The 20489-nt window shown below is 49.5% G+C and overlaps 3 protein-coding genes and 1 pseudogene across 3 annotated transcripts; all 4 read right to left on the reverse strand.

Moving 5' to 3' along the window:
- Positions 1 to 2723: 2723 nt before the first annotated feature.
- LOC112876851 (cytochrome b561 and DOMON domain-containing protein At4g12980-like) lies at positions 2724 to 4898 on the reverse strand. The gene is made up of 2 exons (XM_025941030.1): positions 4149 to 4898; positions 2724 to 3523 (listed from the first exon to the last, which is right to left on the reverse strand). The coding sequence occupies exons 1-2, from the start codon at positions 4758 to 4760 to the stop codon at positions 2972 to 2974; spliced, it is 1164 nt and encodes a 387-aa protein (XP_025796815.1). The 5' UTR covers positions 4761 to 4898; the 3' UTR covers positions 2724 to 2971.
- A 7024-nt stretch (positions 4899 to 11922) lies between these two features.
- LOC112873392 lies at positions 11923 to 14323 on the reverse strand (annotated as a pseudogene).
- A 2093-nt stretch (positions 14324 to 16416) lies between these two features.
- LOC112873393 (cytochrome b561 and DOMON domain-containing protein At4g12980-like) lies at positions 16417 to 17067 on the reverse strand. The gene has a single exon (XM_025936356.1). The coding sequence runs from the start codon at positions 17065 to 17067 to the stop codon at positions 16417 to 16419; it is 651 nt and encodes a 216-aa protein (XP_025792141.1).
- Positions 17068 to 17861: 794 nt separating this feature from the next.
- On the reverse strand, positions 17862 to 20294 carry LOC112878093 (chloroplastic import inner membrane translocase subunit TIM22-2-like). Its single transcript, XM_025942494.1, has 5 exons — positions 20031 to 20294; positions 19540 to 19604; positions 19368 to 19440; positions 19238 to 19291; positions 17862 to 18275 (listed from the first exon to the last, which is right to left on the reverse strand). Exons 1-5 carry the CDS (start codon positions 20203 to 20205, stop codon positions 18046 to 18048), a joined length of 597 nt encoding a protein of 198 aa, XP_025798279.1. The 5' UTR covers positions 20206 to 20294; the 3' UTR covers positions 17862 to 18045.
- Positions 20295 to 20489: the final 195 nt, after the last annotated feature.

Raw genomic sequence — 20489 nt, forward strand, 5'->3', positions numbered from 1 at the left:
GCTAATGGAAGTTGCAAGCTCAATTTGGGACCTGCAGACTGCCAGATCCCTATATGATTATGTAATCCGTGTGGTAGGCTCATCACTTGCATTTCTTCTGTAATTGGGGAAAGAACCATGATTCAGTAATAGAGAGTGGCCGGCTGAGGTTGTCACTATGATTATGCAAGCTCAATTTAGGATTTTTACCATGGTGAAAGTAACCCTCCGTTAACTTTTATACCAAGACTAAAGTTGGAAAAGGTAGACCTGGCAGCTAGCCGAGGAACACATGCTAAGATTCCTGAGATCTTCCAAAGCCAACTGCACTACAGACAGCAGTGACAGAAGCTTGAGTGAACACAGCAGATGTACTGTATGCAGAAGCGACTGCAACATGTGCATCGATGCGGGAAAAGAAAAGAGAAGCGGATAATAACGAGAGATGCAGATACCTTTTCTCCAGGAGGCCTGTCGGCGAAAGCAGCTTCCGTTCGTTCGGCGAGAGGGTCGTTTCCGGGCTCCTGCTGCGTCGTTTCTACTGTTATTCGGCGCCATCTGCTCGCTCGTACCAGCGGACGGCGACGTCGCTAGTTCGCTGCTGAGTGCTGGCTGGTGTCCGTGATGGCTGGGCTGGATATCCGGTGGACTAGCGAGCCGCGGTGAAAGTTTCCATGCGAGATGCCTCCTCATCATCGATAGCTCGCCGGCTCGTCGCTGGTGTGAAAGGGAGGCTTCCTCCCAATTTCCAGGCCGCGTCCCTTTCCCCGGCCGGCTTCCGCCGCGTGCGCTGCATCTGCATGCGACCGTGCACGCATCGGGACGAGCTCGGTGGCGCCGCGTGCCCGGCGGCCGGCTCCGGGTCGGAGTCGGACCAAACGAAGGAAGGAAGAGGAGGGAACGGGCGAGGAGACCGGCCGAGTCGCGCATGTCTCCCCGCAATTGGAACGGGCGGCGGCGCTCGACCTGACCAGAAATGCGTTCGCGGACCACGTGCGCGCGCGGGGCGGCGAGAACCCCACGCAAGCTTCGGTGCTCGTCGCATTGACTCGTGCGGTCGTGGCGGCCTGCCGGAAGCGGGATCCAGCGGAGATCTCGCGCGCCAGCGTGTCTAGCTAGTAGCTAGAAGCAGGAAGGTGTACAGCCTTTCCACGGTCTCTGCAACTCGTAGCCGAGGACGGTCGTGTGCCGCTTTCTTCACCGATGACTGGCCAGGACCAGCACGAATGGACCGTGATGCTAATACTACTTGTGTAGACCGGGCGTGGTATGCAGTTGGTGTTGGGAGAACCGAAGCCGTTCCAAGTTTCTCTTCTCGTGTGGACGATGGGCTTGAATTTTGCACCGAACTTCCTGCTTGATTTCTGGGAATTTGTGGTCTTCAAGGTAACCCTTCAGTGGAGTTAGCCGAATCTTGACCCCTTTATTTCTTTTTGAAGCGGCAGCTGAATTTTGACCTGGTTCACCTTTTTAAAAATCTTTGGAATGGGTTCAGAGGTTCGTTACACCAGGCGGCACGTCACTTTGGTGGGTGTAGCTCCTGATGCTGTTGTCACGTTCCCACAGGGAGCTGACATTGTCAAAAATCAGGTCTTTTTTTAAAAGAAACATTACCAAAAAAACAAATTTGATGCCATCTCCATCTTGATTTCTCGAGTCTTAAAAGGCCGGCGCAGCGGGGTTTGGGCCTGCCGGCCGTATTGTCGTCCAGAGACTCCTCCTGTTCACATGCGGCAGGCCCATCTACAAGACGACATTGGAGCACAAGCCATACGATGGGCCGCGCGAGAAGCCGCCGAGGCCCGCGTATGCACTCCGTGTGAGCCGTCGTCCACGTTGCCACGCACGGGACGACCGGGCCTCCATCATCGTCCGGCCCAGTCTGCCGGCTTGCGAGATAGGGCGCCGGACTATACACAACAACACTGGGGTAAAATCTGGTAATGGGCCGAATTTTCTTGCGGCAACTACCTCTCCGTACTACATTTTAACATGAATAACCAGCCCATCGACGTCATTACAGCATCATGCTTCCATTGCATGCGCCGTCTTGACCGTGGACGAAATGCATGGCAGGTTGATCCGTCGTTGGCGTGTCAACCATGGCAACTCATTCGCTGCAACTGTCGCTAGAGAGACATAGGCAACTTTTTTTTTATGGAAAAGAAGTCGATGAGACCAAAAGCAATACTAGGTCACGGCACGAATCATTTAGCTCGCCTTCATCTCCGGGTACCATGTCTGAATGTCTGATAGAACAGGGTGAACCGCCACTACATGTGTACAAGTTTGAATTCACAAGAGGATTATTTTCGTCCTGTTATTGTCCCTAATTTTGCTGACACAAAGGTGAAAATCCTACTAATTGAAAGGTCAGCTTCAGAATATCTTCATGTGATCTTTCTCAAAGTCGGTTTAACTAATTAACTGCATCGGCTACATCATTAAAGCATTGTTTTTCTCTCGTCTCTATGTATGCTACGATGCCGTCAAATGGGAAGGGCATAGAAGACATGCCCTGATCTTCGCCCCGTGACGATATCCGCCTAGAGAACCCCTCTGCTGTTGTTTTCGCGTCTTCTGGTGAGCACACGGTCTGCAGCAGCTGCAGGCTGACTAAAGAAGTTGGCTGAAAGCAACCGTTTGGTCGTTTTTGCTGCTGTGACAGAAATGCAAGTGCATTTTTTTTTGTTCTTCCCCCAAAAAAGACTTGTACTACTCAGTAATAATCTGTCAATTAAACATCAGCAAGAAGAAACTAGTAAATGATCGAAACCATACACTATGCATACAAATAAAATTAATCATACATCAATGAGAAAGAAGAAAAAGTGTGTACAAATGCCATCATAGAACCCTATAAAATTAAAATAGAAGAACAGAGAGCTAGCTACTCTCTCTACTGAAGCAGGAAGCCAGGAACAGGAAAAGTACAACAATATCTCGAAAACAACATCGATATCACATCGCTCCCTCCCTCGCAGCAAAACTCTCACGCGCCCTGTTGCCAGCCGGCGGTGCCGTTGGACGCCTTGTCGGCGTCGCGCTTGCGCTTCCGGATGGCGATGGGCCAGGTGATGGCCTCGAGGAAGAGCGCGATGCCGCCGAGCGTCGCCAGGACGACAATGTAGGCGGTCTTGTAGCCGGTGGCCGGCTTGAGGATGTCGAACCCCTTGAAGATGTTGATGGCGCTGAGGATGATGACGGAGTAGCCGACGGAGTGGTGGTAGATGTTCCAGTAGAACCTGTACTTGTTCTTCTTGTCGGGCCTCAGCAGCAGCGCGAACACCTGCAGGGTGGCCAGGCAGAAGATGGCGATGCCGATGTTGCGGTGGGGATGGTAGGTGACGCCCACGGACTCGCTGCCGAGCTTCAGCCCGAGGCCCCAGCCGGCGACGCCCAGGATGTAGCCGGAGCACTGGCAGGCGATGTGGAGGTAGAACCACGCCGGGTCTGCGGACTCGAACACGCGCAGGTACCGGGCGATGATGGCGCCGGTGGGGATCAGGATGCCCCAGGCAACCGCGTTCAGAACTCCGTGGATCTGCACATTTAATTTGGGGTTAGAGATTGCCAGAATTCTCCGTGTTACCATACATCAGAAAGTAAAGCAGGAAATTTATTTGTCATCCATCAACTTTTGAGCTAGGTGGCTAGCTAGGTTCGTTCAACTACTATTTCTCAGACAGAAATCTGAAACTGACGCAAGGATTTCTATGTGTTGGTGCGGTGCAGCTCCCCTGAAAGAGGGGTTGCTTCTTGGAATTGGATTCTGATCATCCCTTTTGATTTCCATGACCATATGAGAAAAAGTAAACAACCACCCCGTCATCCCACATCAATCCAGTTGGTGAAGCAAGCAGATCGAGTTTTAATAGACCATCTGGCAGATTTTATGTGTCACGTCTAAACTGATCATCAATCATGTAGTAGCTTTCATGATTCCTGTCATCTCCAACCCAGTCGACTCTTAATCAACACAACGTCGCCGTCATCTACTTGATCGCTTATCCTAACTTACCTAACGTCGTCTGAACAAGTCGACGACGAGAAGAGGCAATCATCAAATATTGAAAAAAGATAGAGAAAATATCGTCTTGTTCTCTGTTTCGTTGGATAATCAGTCAAGGTAGCCGGAGGGGGAGAAGAGAATAGCAGGACGAACTTACATTTCTGCGGCGGAGCCTGGAGTTGGACGCCCCGGTGCTGGAGCCGGAGAGGAAGTCCAGCCTCTGGGTGCTCGCCAAGTTCGCCGGCGCCGTGGGGTGCGCCTGTATGTTCCCGCCGCTGAGCGGTCCGGCCTGCCACACCGTGTTCTGCTGGGTGGTGTTCCCGGGCAGCAAGATCGTGGCGAAGATGGTGTAGGCGCCGCCGGAGTACTCGACGGTGGGCCCGGCGGGCACGCCGAACTTGAGCGTCGCGGGCTGCAGGCTGGGCGACGTGGTGTCCAGGTTGGTCATGAGCACGGACGCGGTGCCGCTGCCGTCCTGCGAGGCGATGAAGACGCTGCTGCCGGCCATGCCGAGGCGCCCGGGGTTGATGCCCCAGCCGACCCAGCCGTCGGTGCCCGAGCGCGCGCGGAACGCGATGTCGGCGGTGCCGTTCTCCGGGTGGTACGTCCAGTGCAGGCTGGCGCCGAGCGTGGGCATGCTATTGCACCGCCCGAAGGTCCGGCCGCCGCTGAACGTCGCGGACAGGCAGTCCTGCGCCGTCGCGGCGGACGCGAAGAGCAGCATGGCGGCGCCGAGGAGGAGCCACGCCGTGTGGCCGGGCCGCGCCATGGCTAGTCGCAGCTGGAGCACCTGGCTCGTCTCGCTTCTGTTTGAGCTGTGATGATGACGATGATGACTCTCGAGAGAGGTGCCGAGATGCAACGGGAGGCGAAGGCTTGAAGCTGCAGCTGGTGAGGGAGGGAAAGGGGAAAGGACCCGGATGCTATATGTAATTGTCGTGGCACGGTGAAGAGCGCGCGGTTGTTGGGGATTTGGCGTGCGCGTGGAAGGTTCCAGGTTGACCTGGTCAATCATTTTTGCAGTCTCATCTGGGGATTTCATTTCCCATCTCTCTGAAAGAGTACACGATGGCCCGGCTGCTACTTTTAAGCTTTTAAGCTTGTTGATACGACATGGTCTTCTCTTAGGCGCTGAAAAATCGAGGTAGTATTTTTTTTTTTCATTTCAGACAAGCGTCAGTTGAATGTTCTAGGGAACATTATAATACAAGAGCTCAAGATTGTAGGCTGTAACAACTGGACACGCTGTAAACATGGCATGATTACAGGCATATGCTCTAGGGTTTCTTTTTATTTTAATAACTGATGAAGTCAGCTTCCATTTCAGAAAAGAAGGCTTTGCTGCTGCACAGAATTGAGTTCTTGGATTGTTTTCTTTTTCTTTTCAGAAGGTGCAAACTGCCCCGTATGTCCAAACAAGGGGAACGGACCCGTTGCAGAATCTGAAAACCTGCGCCATGCCATGGTGAGTTGGGCGCCGAGTCATGCACCTGCCCCGGAGTGCGGCGGGGGCATACCTTTTCCACGTTTCAGCGGGGTCGTGGCCCGGTTCTAAGCTGCCGAGAGTTGTTGAGGCCGGCCAAGGCCAACAAGGCAACTAGGCAGCGATAAAAGAATTTCAGATAAGAGGATTAGGTGAGGCTGCGGGGGCAAGTTCGTGACTGTAGACCGTGCTCCGCTCGGTCAACTCAGCTCTCATGCTTGTGCTATTGTGCAGTAGCTTCCTTTCCTTCTCGCGCCGCCATCCTTTCCGTACGCTTCAGGCAATGGCATTGTTAATTTGGAGATTTTGGGCATGTGTGTGCTTTCTTCCTTGCAATTGTTTGACGAGCAGTCGAGAATGCTTGGGAATGGGGACTCGGGACAGCTAAGTTTCGTTTTAAATTTAAAGCGACCAGGACACTGTGCTGTGTAAAGGCTCCGAAATATCTTCAGGTTTTGGTTCAAGCTTATCCTGAGCTTGCTGCACATTCCAAGCCCCCGAAAATCTTAACATTCTCCCACTTGAATATCCATCTTTTTCTTTGACAGGTCTTCTTCCACTTGCATCTTTTTCCAACAAGTGTTGCTGTAAATTTGATTGGCTGGCGATGCTTTGCTGCGCGCGCGCGCATGAGAGCACGCGACATGGCCGGCGCGGACGGGTTCGTCTCCCAAATCTACGCAGAGCGCACGGACGACAGTAGTTGGAGGCGGTCGGAGGCATCCAGTCTACGCGAAGTCTTCGGCTTCCTCAGGCGCGTGCCATATGGAGGCCGGCCACGCGTTCCCTCTCTGATCAAGACCTGTTCATGTTCATCACGCATAAACTAGTCGTGCTCTTTAACTCCAACGGAGAAGCTTCTGCTCATGGCTTCATGGTGAAATCTGCCAGTAGAAACTGCATCTGTGATCTTCCACGTACATGTCTAGCAGATTTGTTGGCTTCCATGGTCGACTTTGACTACTGCAGTATACGCAGATACTTGAAGATTACGAGACAAAAATACTGGGGACACTTCAGCTGTACCGTAGCCTAATTCAGACTCTGCGAGGATGTACGTCGTCGTCTCGTCGACCTGGTCATACATGTGGACGGCCAGCTCAGCTCTGGGTTCAGTTTACATCGCAAGTTGTAGGTGCCCCCAGGCAGCCGCAAGGACGCCACCGTATAATGCCGAACTTGGCTGGATTGAGCAGACTGACTGGAAGGGCTGAGATCGACTTGGTGATGAGAAGCCAAACGAGAAATAACCGCGGCGACAAAACCTTATGACTTTTGAGATGAAAGTCGCTTTCATGTATGTAGTATTATTCAACTTTTGTAATTGGCCATGAGTATTGCAACTGCGCACGCTTGTGCAGTTTTGAACAGGCCACGCTAAGATCCCGTTGCAGGATGAGACGGGAAAAAACAAACCATTGCACTACGCTAAGAAAGCAAGAAATGGAAACACCACGGCTTTGCCAAAACTGCCCACTAACTACCGGTCCTCCTGACCATAATGAGCTCTTTTTACTGCACTTCTTTTTCTCGGATCAGTCTTTTTTGCTAGTACTATCTGATAGTAGCACAATCAGGGTGCTGAATTACAAGTGCCAAAAGCATTACAGTTAAGTCGCGTTCTGTATTGCGTACATGCCCTTTTTTCTCGAGACGAATCATTATTCTTCCGATGTTTATGTAGCAGTCTTCACCACCGTTCCAGGCATTGATCAACTATGGGGCACACGTCCTTCTAGCTTGCGAGAACGATCTGACGAGACAATCCATACGCAGCGCAAGAAATCACCTTGTTGTTCAGTTGGTGTACTTATATATTTCCGCGTCAAGTGTTGACACACATCATCTATTGCTACTTGCTAGCTGCTGTATTTTTGCCCAATTGCTTTTCTTTCTGGCCGTTTTTATTTAATCGAAAAGCCAAAGACATATAATCCCTCAGTTTTTAAATATATGATGTTTAAAATAAGCTAATTAGTTTAATCTACTTATAACGCCGTATAAGTAGCATGTCCATGTCCCAAACGTCATGTATATTTAAAAACGAGAGAGTATTAGTCTGCCAATTTGCTTATGTTTAGACGAAGGAAGACGACACGTCATTTTCTTCTCTTTTCTTATGTAGTAACTACTATAGTTACAAAAAACTCGATGAAGTAAACATTCAACGACATTTTCAACAGTGGACTAAAGTTTGAATGTACTGACGAACAGAACAAATAACGATGGTTGGTGGCAACGCCACGCAACAGTACAAAGAAGAAGGCAGGTTTAATTTTCATCTCTGTCGCCGTCTTACTGAAAATTCAGAGACTAATTCGCAAGGTAAAGAAAAAAAAAGGATGTGCTGGAATATACAGCCAAGTATCAGAAAATTCCAAACTACCTATGAAATACTTTACTCTGCATCTCAGAGAGCTCTTCTTTCAGTTATTTGTGGCTGAAAAGTTCTACCACTCCTGCGTTTTGCTCTCTAGATTCACATTAACCCTAGCTAATAAAACAGGGGGGATGTAAGGTGATTTCCTTTTTTTTTTGAAATGACTGGTGATTTCCATCATCGACTTACTTCAGCTGTCATTAACTTACTTTTTTTAAAGCAACTGTCATTAACTTATGCACTAACACTTTAACTTGTCTATTTATTACTACTGTTTGACTGCCACACTTACTTTTCAGGGATTTGGAAAGGAATACAATATTCGGGACAATAATGTAAAAGCTATCTTCTGTTATATATACATACATCAGTTTTCCATAGTCAATCTTCATAGCACACAAGAAAGCGTGTGTCTGGATACAATGAACTCTCCACGCCTCCACGGCATTAGCGCGGCACACGCAGAGACCAAGTACTCGGACTGATTCCTAACACGAAGCATCAATACATCATTATTTCATTACATTACTGACATCAGGTGGTCATAACAAAAGATAATACAACTGGATGTAGTTGATGACCTCACATTAAGGTTTGCTCTAACAAAAGCATGCTACTAGCGCATATCGTTCAGATAGTACTAGTAGAAACAGTACAATAAGTTTTGATCAAGACTAAGCAACTATGAAGGAAAGAACGAAGGTGCCAAGCAGGAGCAATATGTGTAGGCATGACTTGTACTAGGAACTGGTCGTTGGGATCCGACTTTTGTGCTAGCCGGCCGGTCAAAGTGGCATGCGATGATGTGATGCAGCAGTATGGGTAAGAACAGCATATTCAGAAATCAGAACAGTATAGACTACAGAGTATATGTTAGTTCCTTTGTCTATATAAGAGAATGAAAACATATAGTCACGTTTATTTAAAATGTTGTTGCTTGCATGTCGCTGCAAGTTGTTATGGCAGGTAGACCGGCAGGTAGGTCTCCGAACAAGTTGTTATGGCTACTAGAGTATTTCTTTCTGACCTTCTGACCACAATTCTTTTCGGCTAACTGCTTTGCAGCACGAAACGCGCTTTCGTCGCTTCTGTACGCTTGGCTGGGTCGTCGTCTGTTGTTAATTGCTCAACTGCGAACAATCTATATCTACTGACGATTCAGACATGGTTCCATGTTATTTTGTACTAATAAGCTCGTGTCTACTAATATGTTGTTGTGTGGTTTGCTTAGAGCTGCTTGATTTCCCATGTGCTTCAACCTTATTCCTTGGTAGGAGTAGTAGTGGTCGGCAAACGGATTATAGCTCCAGTGCTCTGTTCATAATCAACTTGACTCTTATCTATATTTAGCTAAAAATTAAATAAAATTAGGGTCAGACATTTAGATTATTTAGGCTAAAATTTAAAACTTTACTATGCATCCTTGAAGAAACGTTGGTTGTTCACCTACTGATCCTTATTCCGTAATGCTGAGGATCTAGAAGGTCGAAAGTACTTTCCACTGCCGTATGGTGCTTTTCATCGGCAAGACAAAGTGATCGTCTTGAGGATTTTATTTAGATTCCTGGAACCTACTACAAGGGCGTGACTTCATCTGGCCTCCCATTTCTTCAGGCTACGCATTCAGTCGATCGCCTGAAGAAAACAGATGTCTCCGGGTACATGCAAATGCATCCGACCATGCCATGCCGGAGCAGGTCAGCTGCTGCTGCGGCTGAAGTCGCGTTACACACGGTGATACCTAAACCTGCACATTTCGGGGCTGTTTATTGGATCTGCCTGACTAATTTTTAGTCTCGTCGGCGTTTATTGGATCCGCTGGATTAGTTTTCGGTCCTACCACATCGGATGTTTGGACACTAATTAAAAGTATTAAATATAGATTAATTATAAAACTAATTGTATAAATGGATACTAATTCACGAGATGAAATTAAACCTAATTAATCCATCGCTAGCAAATGTTTACTGTAGCATAATATTGCCAAATTATGGACTAATTAGATTTAATGGATTTGTCTTGCGAAGTACTCTCCATTTATACAATTGGTTTTCATTATTAATCTATTATAAATATTTAATACTTCTAATTAGTGTCAAATGTACGAAGTGACGGGACTAAAGTTCACTATCCGGTGCGGAGAGGTCTGTTTTTTTTTCTTTTCTTTTGTTTCCCCTTCCAAACCCGGTTATCGTGTTGCCCGGCAAGGCGGCAAGCAACGATGCACGTACGTGGTGCGAAAGCGTTCGTCAGCTCGTCCCCATAAGTCACCGTGCCTTCAGTTCTCAGCCAGGAACATCGGAATGAGATGCTCCGATTCACACCCCGTGGTGTTAGCTAGCTACCCTGTCATGTTGCCATGTTGAAAGCGTAGGCCCTGGTGTGTTTTCTAATGCTGCTGGTTGATGCTTTGTGTCCAGGAACTGAGATGATGGAATGGAATGGAACCTTCGGCGCCGTGCAGATGGCTTTACAGACTACAGGGGGCTAGAAGCCAGTATTATAACCTGAAGAATGATGATGGTGATGAAGAATTGATGATGCTTGGGCGCGCGGTTAAGCAAAGCCGGCGGCGTTAAACGGGTCAAGGCACCTGCAGCCGGAGTAGTCCCGGACAGGTCGGGTCCAGGCCTTTCCCCACGCTTCACCGCGGATCAATCAACGAAAATTACTCATGTCGTGACCGTGCCAAGGGCCAAGGCGCGTGCGGATGGGGACCGTAGGCCTGGCAAGCATGGCGAGCACGCGCCGCGCACGGCACGGGGACCCCGAGATCCGACAAAAATTGCTTGGCGACGCGCACGTGCGCGGCACGGGGACGCGGGACGCGGGGCCGACCGCCCGACCCAAGTCAAATGGGCTAGGCCTGGGCGGAAGAGTGCGGGCCACGAGCAGATGGGCCAATTTGCATAAAACGGGCTCCTGCCCGTTCGCTGGGCACTGCGTTTTGCAATACCATACATTTTTTGTTGCGAAAGGTTAAAAAATAATAGAAAAACAGATGGATTTTAAAACACGCAACTTATACAGCACATGAACCTGAGATCATGAATGAAAGCATACAATCAACGTACACGACCTACAATCTGTAGGACCGGAAAATGCGACCAGAGGAGGGTGAATGGGAGCAACTCAAAATAATTTCGCACGGAAGCAAACAGATCAAACTTCCAAATTCCAAGAACTTTAGCAAATTAGATCCAAACGCGAGGAAACTCGAAACATATGTTCACAAGATCACTAGAAAGCTATTCCCAAAATATTATGTAAGGAAATTAAGTATAAAATACGGATCAAGAAAACCTAGATTGAAACCGACGATAAACCTGACGAAGAACAGATAAGCACGATGCAATGAGACGAAGAACAATACTTAATGATAAAGTATTAAACCAAGTACTTGTTCTTACAAAATTGCATCTAGCCTCCGCCCGATCGTCCTCCCTCTCTTGATTAGAGAGATCAACAAAAATCCCTCACTAGGAATTAAACCCTAGGCTAGACTGGAGAGAGGAGTGCACGCAAGAAGAGCTTCAGGGAGGCAGCTACTGTAGAGCGGAACTGTTCACGGCGGCTACTGTAGCAAACACCCAGTAACCCTAAAACGCATACCCCTCAATCCTAGGTGCCACATATTTATAACCCATAGGGTGGCACTACCTAAATTACAAATTTGTCGTTACGTAAATCAAATTAACGTAATCGGCGCGTATCACGCAATATCATTCTCCACGGCAAACAATCTCGATGTCCGCGATCCTTCCATCTAGCACCATGGCGTCCCGTGATCTCGCCGCACGACGATCCGGAATCTTCTCGCGATCGACAATTGTCCCCGTCTTCGGCCACGTCCGCCGCAACGAACGTCCGGAATCTTGGTTTTGTGGCTTAACCAAGAAACCGTCCACCAACGTTCTCTCGCTGTGTCGTCAGGTACAGTAGACATACACCGCACGATCTCAAATCCCTCGAACGCAAGTCTTGATCCACCCTTCACCGCTCTCGGTCCATCGGCATGGCATCATATCTTCATTCTTCACACGTCGCCGCATGTTCAGTCTCCACCTATCACCTGCAACGACACCAACCAAGAGAAACGTCACACGCACACTGTGTTGTTAAATCACTCATCACAAGGTCCTAGCCCCACGAGCATCTCACAATCAATCTGAGACTGCAATTAGCGATGCAAGTTATATTTATTTTGGATAACCTACCGGAAAAGTGCCGATCCAAAAATATGATAAAATGAATTAGAAAGGTATTGTACTAATTAATTTAGAAGGAGAAATGAATCAGGATGGCATACCATCAGCTGATCTATAAAATATTATTATATATCCGTTTACGTCCCTAAGACTGTCTCCAGCGATATCCTTCAAATCCTATCCTCTACATCCTTCATTTACAGAATTCTCTACAAGATTCTCTCCTCTATATCTCATTTCTCTCCAACAATATTCTCTAAATCTCGTTCTCTATACATTAAACGCTATATTAGAAACGTATTTTGTTCCAAACTTTTGTACGTACGTATTTATCATACCTCAAACGCTATGGATATATTTTATTTTTATTTAATTCAGTGTTTGAAACGTAAAGAAAAAATAGAGAAGAGGAGAAAGAATCTCTATATATAGAGGAAACCTGTAGCGTTCTCTGTTTTAGAGGACCATTTAGAGAACGCTGCTGGAGCAATAGAGAACGAAATCTTCCTCTATGTATAGAGTACAGAACGCTTTACAGAACGCTGCTGGAGACAGCCTAACTGCGATGGATGAGGAGGATGCTATTTTCTTTACTGAATCCAGACCCCTCAAGTTACGACGCGATAGCCTGGCTTGGTCGTACCCGTGCTCCGGCTGCCGGCCGGACAGGAAGTCCAGCTTCTGGGCGTGCCGCAGGTTCGCCGCGGACGTCGGGTGCGGCGCTATCTGCCCGCCGCTGAGCGGCCCCCGGCCCGGCCTGCTACACCGTGTTCTGCACCGTGCTGTTCCCCGGCAGCGCCACCGTCGCGCAGATGGTGTACGCGCCGCCCGAGTACTCGGCGGCCGGTCCGGCGGGCACGGCGAGCTTGAGGGTGTTGTTTGTGAGGGTGGGCGCCGCGCTCTCCAGGTAGGTCGTCAGGACGGACACCGCGCCGCTGCCGTCCGGCGAGGCGATGAACACGCTGCTGCCGGCCATGCCGCTGAGACGGTTCGTGTTGATTCCCCAGGCGACCCAGCCGGCGGCGCTCTGCGGCGCCCGGAACGCGACGTCGGCAGGGCCGTTCATCCTGTGGTACGTCCAGTACAGGCTGGCGCCGAGCTCGGGCAGGGAGGTGTGGCGAACCCACAGTTCGTGGCCATGGCGGAGCGCCTGGGCAGCGCGCTCATGCAGGACCGTACCCCGCCATGGCCACCATGCTGGGAGGCCTCACCGACCCCGCGCACAAGGAGCAGCTCGAGCCCCGCATCCCGCGCATGAATGAGGACCCCACGCGGCCACGCTTAATCACATCCTCGACGAGATCGAGACCGGCGGCCCCGCCGCCATGATGAAATGACACCAAGGCCTGCGCCACGGACGAATGATCTGAGCCTGTCGCTGTATCTTGAATTAAGGTACTGGAACGGCCTTGAGACTCTTCAGAAGTTCGGGCGGGCGATGGGCGTCGGCCCTTCGAGCGAAGCCGCCTGCGAGGAGCACGCCGAGGCGGAGGTTTGCATCATAGTTTAACCGGCCATGTCAATGAAGGGTCATTTCTGTAAAATTACACCAACCCGTTCTTCTCCCCCTCGATCTGGACCGTGGAGTGACGATCGAACGGGTAAAAGCCACCCGAAATTGGATCGCGATCCAATTTGAGGGCATGCTTTAAGGAACACATGAACTCCTAGGTCCTTCCCATTCTGAAAAATAGCCGCTGCCGTTTTGCCTTGTGGCGTTGCTGAGCCGCATATCCGATCCGACGGTGTAAAATTGCTCGAGATTGGATCGCGATTAAAATAATCGCGATCCGACTAGAGGCGTGTTTAAAGATATTACTTAAATATAAGGTGTGTTACGAAAAATAGCCGCTGCAGTTGGGGGTGTATTTGAACGCAAACTATAAAAGTATGGGCCTTTTCGAATAATATCCGCTGAATCAGGCTAGCCGGCTCGTTCTGCGCCTGCTAAGTTTACGCTTAACCGAGGACCTGGTTGCAAAGTTCCCCGCCACCACGCCGGCGTTATCCCAATGCGTCGCCGCTGCCGGCGCCGGCGCGTCCTCCCTCAACTCTCTTAATGCTCGCCTGTGCGCCGCCGCAGCACCTTCGCCAGGTCAGGTGCGCCTCCAAGACGACGCGCTAATGGAGACATCCGTTCTAGCAGCGACGACCTGCTCGCCCTCGCACGGCGGCGCGGCACCACCGTTGGCCGCGCCCTGTTCGAGCTTCCCTTCCAGTGCTTGCTCCTCCGCCTCCATGTAACCGTAGAGGATCCCCATGCCCCGCCGCGGCAACCCGCCCACGACGGCATCTGTTCGACCAGCGAAAACCCCGCCACACCGAGCAGCAGCGCGGCGCCGCGGGCCTTCGCGCCGTGTTTGAAGAAACGCCGAACCGGGATGCCGTCTCCTACGCCGCCAAGGTCGCCCTCCACCTCCAGCACCGCAACCTGCCACAGTGCCGCGAGCAGAGGTGCTCTTCCGTGCGGCGCCTGCGGCTGCTTGGGGGCTGGAATCTGGATACCATCATGCTCGGGAATCTGGATACCATCATGCTCGACGGGTACGTCAAGGATGGGCGTGTCGACCGCGCGCGCCAGCTGTTCGACGGAATGCCGTTGAAGAACATGGTCTCCTGGACTTGCACGGTCTCTGGGTACTGCCGGGCTGGCCGTGTTGAAGAGGCGCGCCAGTTGTTTGATGTGATGCCTCATTGAGATGTCATTTCGTGGATGGCGTTGATGCAGGGGTATGCAAGCAATGGGATGCTCAGGGAAGCCCGAGAGCTGTTTGATCGAATGCAATGCCTGAGAGGAATGTGGTCGCTTGGAATGTAGGCTTTATCCATTGAGTAGGTCACTGGTGAATGCTGGAACCTCTGCGCTGAATGGAAACATTCATGGCCAACAAATAAAAGATCAAATGCAGACACTTACAGAAGCTGGCGGTCAGGTTGACTATGTTGAGGTAATTTTCTTGGCCTTTCCTTGGCTGTTCAATCTATCTGTTATCTCTCTCGCGATTGAGTTATCAACAATCCCATCATGGTCCTCATCGTCGTTCTCATTGTTTTGTGGTATACTTATTCTGGTTTTGTCCTCGAGAACCTTTGAAAGCTTTTTGTCCTCGAGAACCTTTGAAAGCTTCAAGTGTTTACGGTTTGTATCTGAAACAGCAAAATTCAGAAAACCTATTGTCATTACACTCAAACTTGTGGAAAAGACTGAATGTTTGGTTGATTAGGCTACTTCGATTAGAAAAGGTGTGATGCCTTCTCAGGAGAGGCCTTATGGTCAAGTGACCTATAACATGGTAACATGTAACGAATCTCTGTTGCGATTGCAGATTGTGCAGCAAGAGAGCTTGACGCCTGTTGAGAGGATCGACCACCCTGCTGCGATCTGTGTCGCCGCATGGTCTGGGAAGGTGAGGGTGATTGACAATATCGAGATCCAGGCCGCACCATCGTGAGATTCGGAAATGAGATGAGCCTCGAAGATGTGTTCATTGAGGGCGGCGTTTTATTCTGTACCGGTATCGATGATGTTGCAGTTTCAGTCCCTGACTTTGTGGCTGGATTAATAATGGTGATGCTGCTGGATGTACACCTTGCAACCACGTACAGAGAGCTACAGAGAGCTACTCACCCGTTCCAAATTATAGATCGTTTTAGCAAATATAGTTACATATTTTTTTACTATGCATCTATATAAGTTATGTCTAAATACATAGAAAAAGCCTTGAGGTGTGGCTGGAAGCTGAGCCGCTGGTGCTTCTTGCTTCTTGGAGCTAGAGGCAAAGGGAGGCCAGCTATATAGCGATGGCCGCTGGGATTTCAGACGTGGCTGTTTGGACATTTGACTAACTACTATGTCGACAGTATCAAAGTGCCAATATTTTACAATCGCATACCAAGTCAGAGCCTGAAATTCTTCATTCTATTCTATACACCAAAAAATTTCATCTCCACAGACGTGCCGTATGTACCATCATCACTTCTCCAACACCTGGAAACCTGGGACGAGCAAAAACACGGTGACGACTTCGTCACCTCCAAGTGGTGCCTGCTGCCTGTACGGCTGTACAGGTACACATTTGATATTTTTTGGCGCCTGTACAAATTTCGACAAACTTATTGTGATGGTTTGTTCACTTAGGAATTAGGAGAAGAAATCTTTATATGCACACAACAAATTTACACATTTAGCATTTGGTCCACATTGTCTAGAGTCAGTTTGAGACTCAAACTTGGTAAAGTGTGAACAACCACTAGCAATAGTTTATGTGAAATTTTGAATTTACTATTTAGTGACGGTACTGAGATTTTCTTCGCTAATAGCCGGGCATCACTGGCGGGCTTCTTTTTCATAATTTCATCCCTGGAAATTCCTCAGGTTACGACGGTGCACCACGGAGTTGGATGTTCCAACGCTTCTGCCGCCGGACAGGAAGTCCAGCCTCATGGTGCTCTGCAGGTTCGGCCCGGACATGGGGTGCGCCGCTATTCGCCCGCCACTGAGCGGGCCAGCCTGCCACACCGTGTTCTGCACCGTGTTGTTCCCCGGCAGCGCCACCGTCACGTAGATCGTGTACGCGCCGCCCGCGTACTCGGCGGCGGGCGCGACGGGCACGTCGAACTTGAGGGTCCCGTTGGTCAGGCTGGGCGACGTGCTCTCGAGGACGGTCGTCAGGACGGCCGCGCCGCCGCCGGCGCCGGGCGAGGCGACGAACACGCTGCTGCCGACCATGCTACCGGGGCGGTCGGTGTTGATGCCCCAGGCGACCCAGCCGCCGGCGCCCTGCGGCGCCCGGAACGCGAGGTCCGCGGTGCCGTTCGCCGGGTGGTACGTCCAGTACAGGGTGGCGCCGAGCACGGGCAGCGCCGTGCACCGCTGGAACGACCTCGCCGACGCCTGGAACCTGGCGGCCGCGCAGCCCTGGGCCGCCGCGGCGGCCGCGGACAGAAGCATCAGCATGGCCCCGGGGAGGAGCCACACCGTCACCGGGTGGTTTCGTGGCGCCATCGCAGGTAGAACACGTATGGGCGCGCGTTCTGCTCCGCGGCTCGCCTTGTGCTCCCGCTCCAGGCGCAATGGCAGTAGTGACTTGGTGAGGTGGTCGGAATACGAGTCGTGATGCTTGCGAGAGCAGCAGGGAAGAGAGGTGTGCTATATACATTTGGCTAAACTACGTCGACATCGCAGCGTTTTGCCGTCTAAACTCGGCCAGTATCTAAAAAAAATAGGTCAGTTTATTCGATTTCTTGAGGTTCTTGTACGCTATGCAGCCTATGCGTCGGAACCACCGCCGTGTCGCACCGTCCAGGGACTTTGGTCTCCTCTGCCGGCGTGTCCGCGATTTTCTGAAGAATCTCCCATTTTTTACTTGAAGTGCAGGATATGTTTTGCAACTCGAAGTGGCTTACTGGCTGCTACGGAGAATTTCTTTTGTAAATTTTGCAGTACATTCAGACGCAAGTGGAATCTGCTGAATGCCAACTTCGTTCAGTCCAATCTCTGCGTTGTCATCAGTGAGCCAAAACATACATTGGAATATCGTGAACTGCTGGCCCAAGGATGAAAGGATCGCTATGCCATGGTGTTGCTTAACAACAAAATAATTTCTGGAAACTCGTCCGCATCGTCTGGCGTTCTTCCGATACACCGAACCGGCAAATGCCATCCGGTTCGGCCAAATTTGTGGTGCAAGGGTGCAAATTAGATATGCGTAACTTAGCCAGTTAACAAACTTGTTGAAAACCGACACTTCCCTCTATCAATGATGGCCAAACGGCTGAACATCGAGGCAGGAACCAGCGAAATTCGCAACATCAACACATCAAGAAAACCTGTCCAGTTACTCGAAGCAAAACTAGGTTTTAGGCACGTTCCACAGCTTGTCCAAAAGCAAAATTTACATATGCAGATATGCTAGGTCAACATAATAAAGAACTGAAAACTGAAGCTAACTTTCTTCAGCCTGTCTCTCCCCTATCCTGTAGTCTAGTGCTTAGGCTTTACTAAGGCTTGGCAGCATGAAGCTAAAGCATCCGATGCATCCAGAATTGGTGGAAGCGTGAATGGGGGCAGAACACCTCCTTTATCATGCGCAACCATCAATGCAGTCGTGCCAAGTGTGTGAGCCATTGCAGCCTGCTGCTTGTTGAGCCCCTCCATGATGCAAGAGAACGCTGCAAAGGTGGCACAGCTCTGAAGCAACGCCTGCGGTGCTCCTGATGAAACAAAAACAAGCATGTAAGAGAACTATAGCAAAAGTCACCAAAGAATCGAAGATAGGTAGTAGTCCTATGTTTTTTTTCCTTCTCTTTTTGGTTATTGCAAAATAGCGGTTCAGGGCAGCACATCACAAATATCCACTTCCACCTTAACTTATACACTTGGCCAGATACTAACAGCACAGTGCTAAAAAGTATTACTAAGGCATAATGCAACAAAGCAACAAAATATGCAGTGTAAACAAAAAAGAGAAGCAATTAACAACGTTTCTAGCATATCACTAGCCAATCGCTGGTGGCAACATATCAGATTGAGCACCATGTGCAACTGAACAATGTATATATACCAGAGCACCAGTTCAGAATCCATTAGCAGCAATGGAATTTCCGATATAACTTGTGCTAAGTCATTAGTCAGCACAAAATGATGCATCAAAGATTCAGCTTTTTGTTGAATGTAAAAATAATGCAGTCATTAACTCATGGGGCAAGGTTCATGAAGCCTTTCTCACAGATTCTCCCAGTGTCTAACTCTTGAAATAGATGGCTGCAAACTAATTTAAAAACTAACCGCACCTAAGCACAACCAAGAAACATTTTAAATTCGTTCTCCAAATGGTGTATAATTCTAAACACACATGAGACTCTCAAAACTGTTCATGTAACACATAAATTTGCCCCCATAAAAAAACTATGAAATAACTGCTGTTCTATTATGATGAACACAGGAACCTAGTGACAAGGAGAGCTAAGCATAGCAACCAGATTACCACACAAACACGATTGCTAACACTCAACAACCCCCCCCCCCCCACCACCACCACCACACGCGCGCACGCGAGAAGAAAAGAAGAAAAAGAGAACCATGTGGCAATAGAACATTTCTGAAACAGCTCACTGAACTAAGATATGTCAACAGCATCCAAAAAAACTAATAAAAAGGGTTAAATGTAAAATACCTGGGAAGCTCAAAGCAACGCCAGTGCAACAACCAGCTATACCAGCATTGACAACTGCCAACAGAACAAGTCAGTTCATGTTACACATTCAATTCCAGATATATTTTGCCAGCTAACATGGTATACATACTGTCATCTTTCCCACGCAGCCTTCGCAGCAAGCACACAACCAAACTCTGGACACCAGATAGAACTGCAAAAGTCTAATCAAAGATATTTCGGTTATGAGCAGCTGTCCAGGAAAGCACATAGCAATATTGTTCTCAAAGAAATATTTCCATTAAACATCGCAGTCAACTAACCTTAGCAGAGGACCCAGCATTGCTGAATGAGCCCTTGAAACCTTTCTTAGTGATCAGGCCTTGTCCTGAGCAAGGAATCCAATGTGCAACATAAGAACTTTATCTCAGGAGAATAGCCACACGTGTAGCAAAATATAAACTTAACAATTTTTATGTCACTCTTGGCAACTAGAGTGATAAGGCCATCATCGAGCAAACAAAATAAAGATCTAAATTTCAAATTATAAGTGGTCAAGGGATTTGCATGAGATGTGCAATTACAACTGGAAACGGTACTACCAAGGAGGACGGAAACAACTAATTTAATGGGTGTCGAGAATAAGAAATTCGTGCTGTGGAAGGAATTGTGCAAATATTACAAGGGGAAAAGGCTTCTATCCTTCGCGTGCCCTATGAACCAAAATTCTACAAAACCGAAATTATCGAAACGGCCCCATAAAAATCAAAAGGGTGGTAGGGTAAAACAAGGAAATCGAAAATCGTGGGAATACCATATCCGACGATGGATCCGACGAAGGCGCCGCCGGCGAAGTCCCCGGCGGAGCGGAGGAGGCAGACGACGGGAGCTGCGGCTAGGGGCGGCGGAGTCCCGCCACCGCTGACAGGGTTGGAGGCCTCGCCGCCGAGCTCTTCGCCGTCCGACTCGGTCTCGCGCTTCGCCGCCATCTTCTCCTCTTCGCCTTGAATCCCTCGGCTTCTCCTCCCTTCCCGTCTCGTTATCGTGTCCCGTTTTGCCCAGGCTGCCAGGCGCCCAGGCCCAAGGGTTTGTACCCAAGTGGAGGAGTGCTGACGCAGGAAGACGGATTCTGCGGGTGGGCCCCGCATCTCACCCATTATCTGGGCCGGCCTGCTCGACGACTACGGGAATACGGACTACGAGCCCAAGTGCCAAAACCAAATGGGGCGTTTTTGTTGCTCGTCAAGCGTTTGAGGTTTCTTATAAAAAAAAA

This window comes from Panicum hallii, chromosome 9, assembly GCF_002211085.1.
Source record: "Panicum hallii strain FIL2 chromosome 9, PHallii_v3.1, whole genome shotgun sequence".
Lineage (NCBI taxonomy): Eukaryota > Viridiplantae > Streptophyta > Magnoliopsida > Poales > Poaceae > Panicum > Panicum hallii.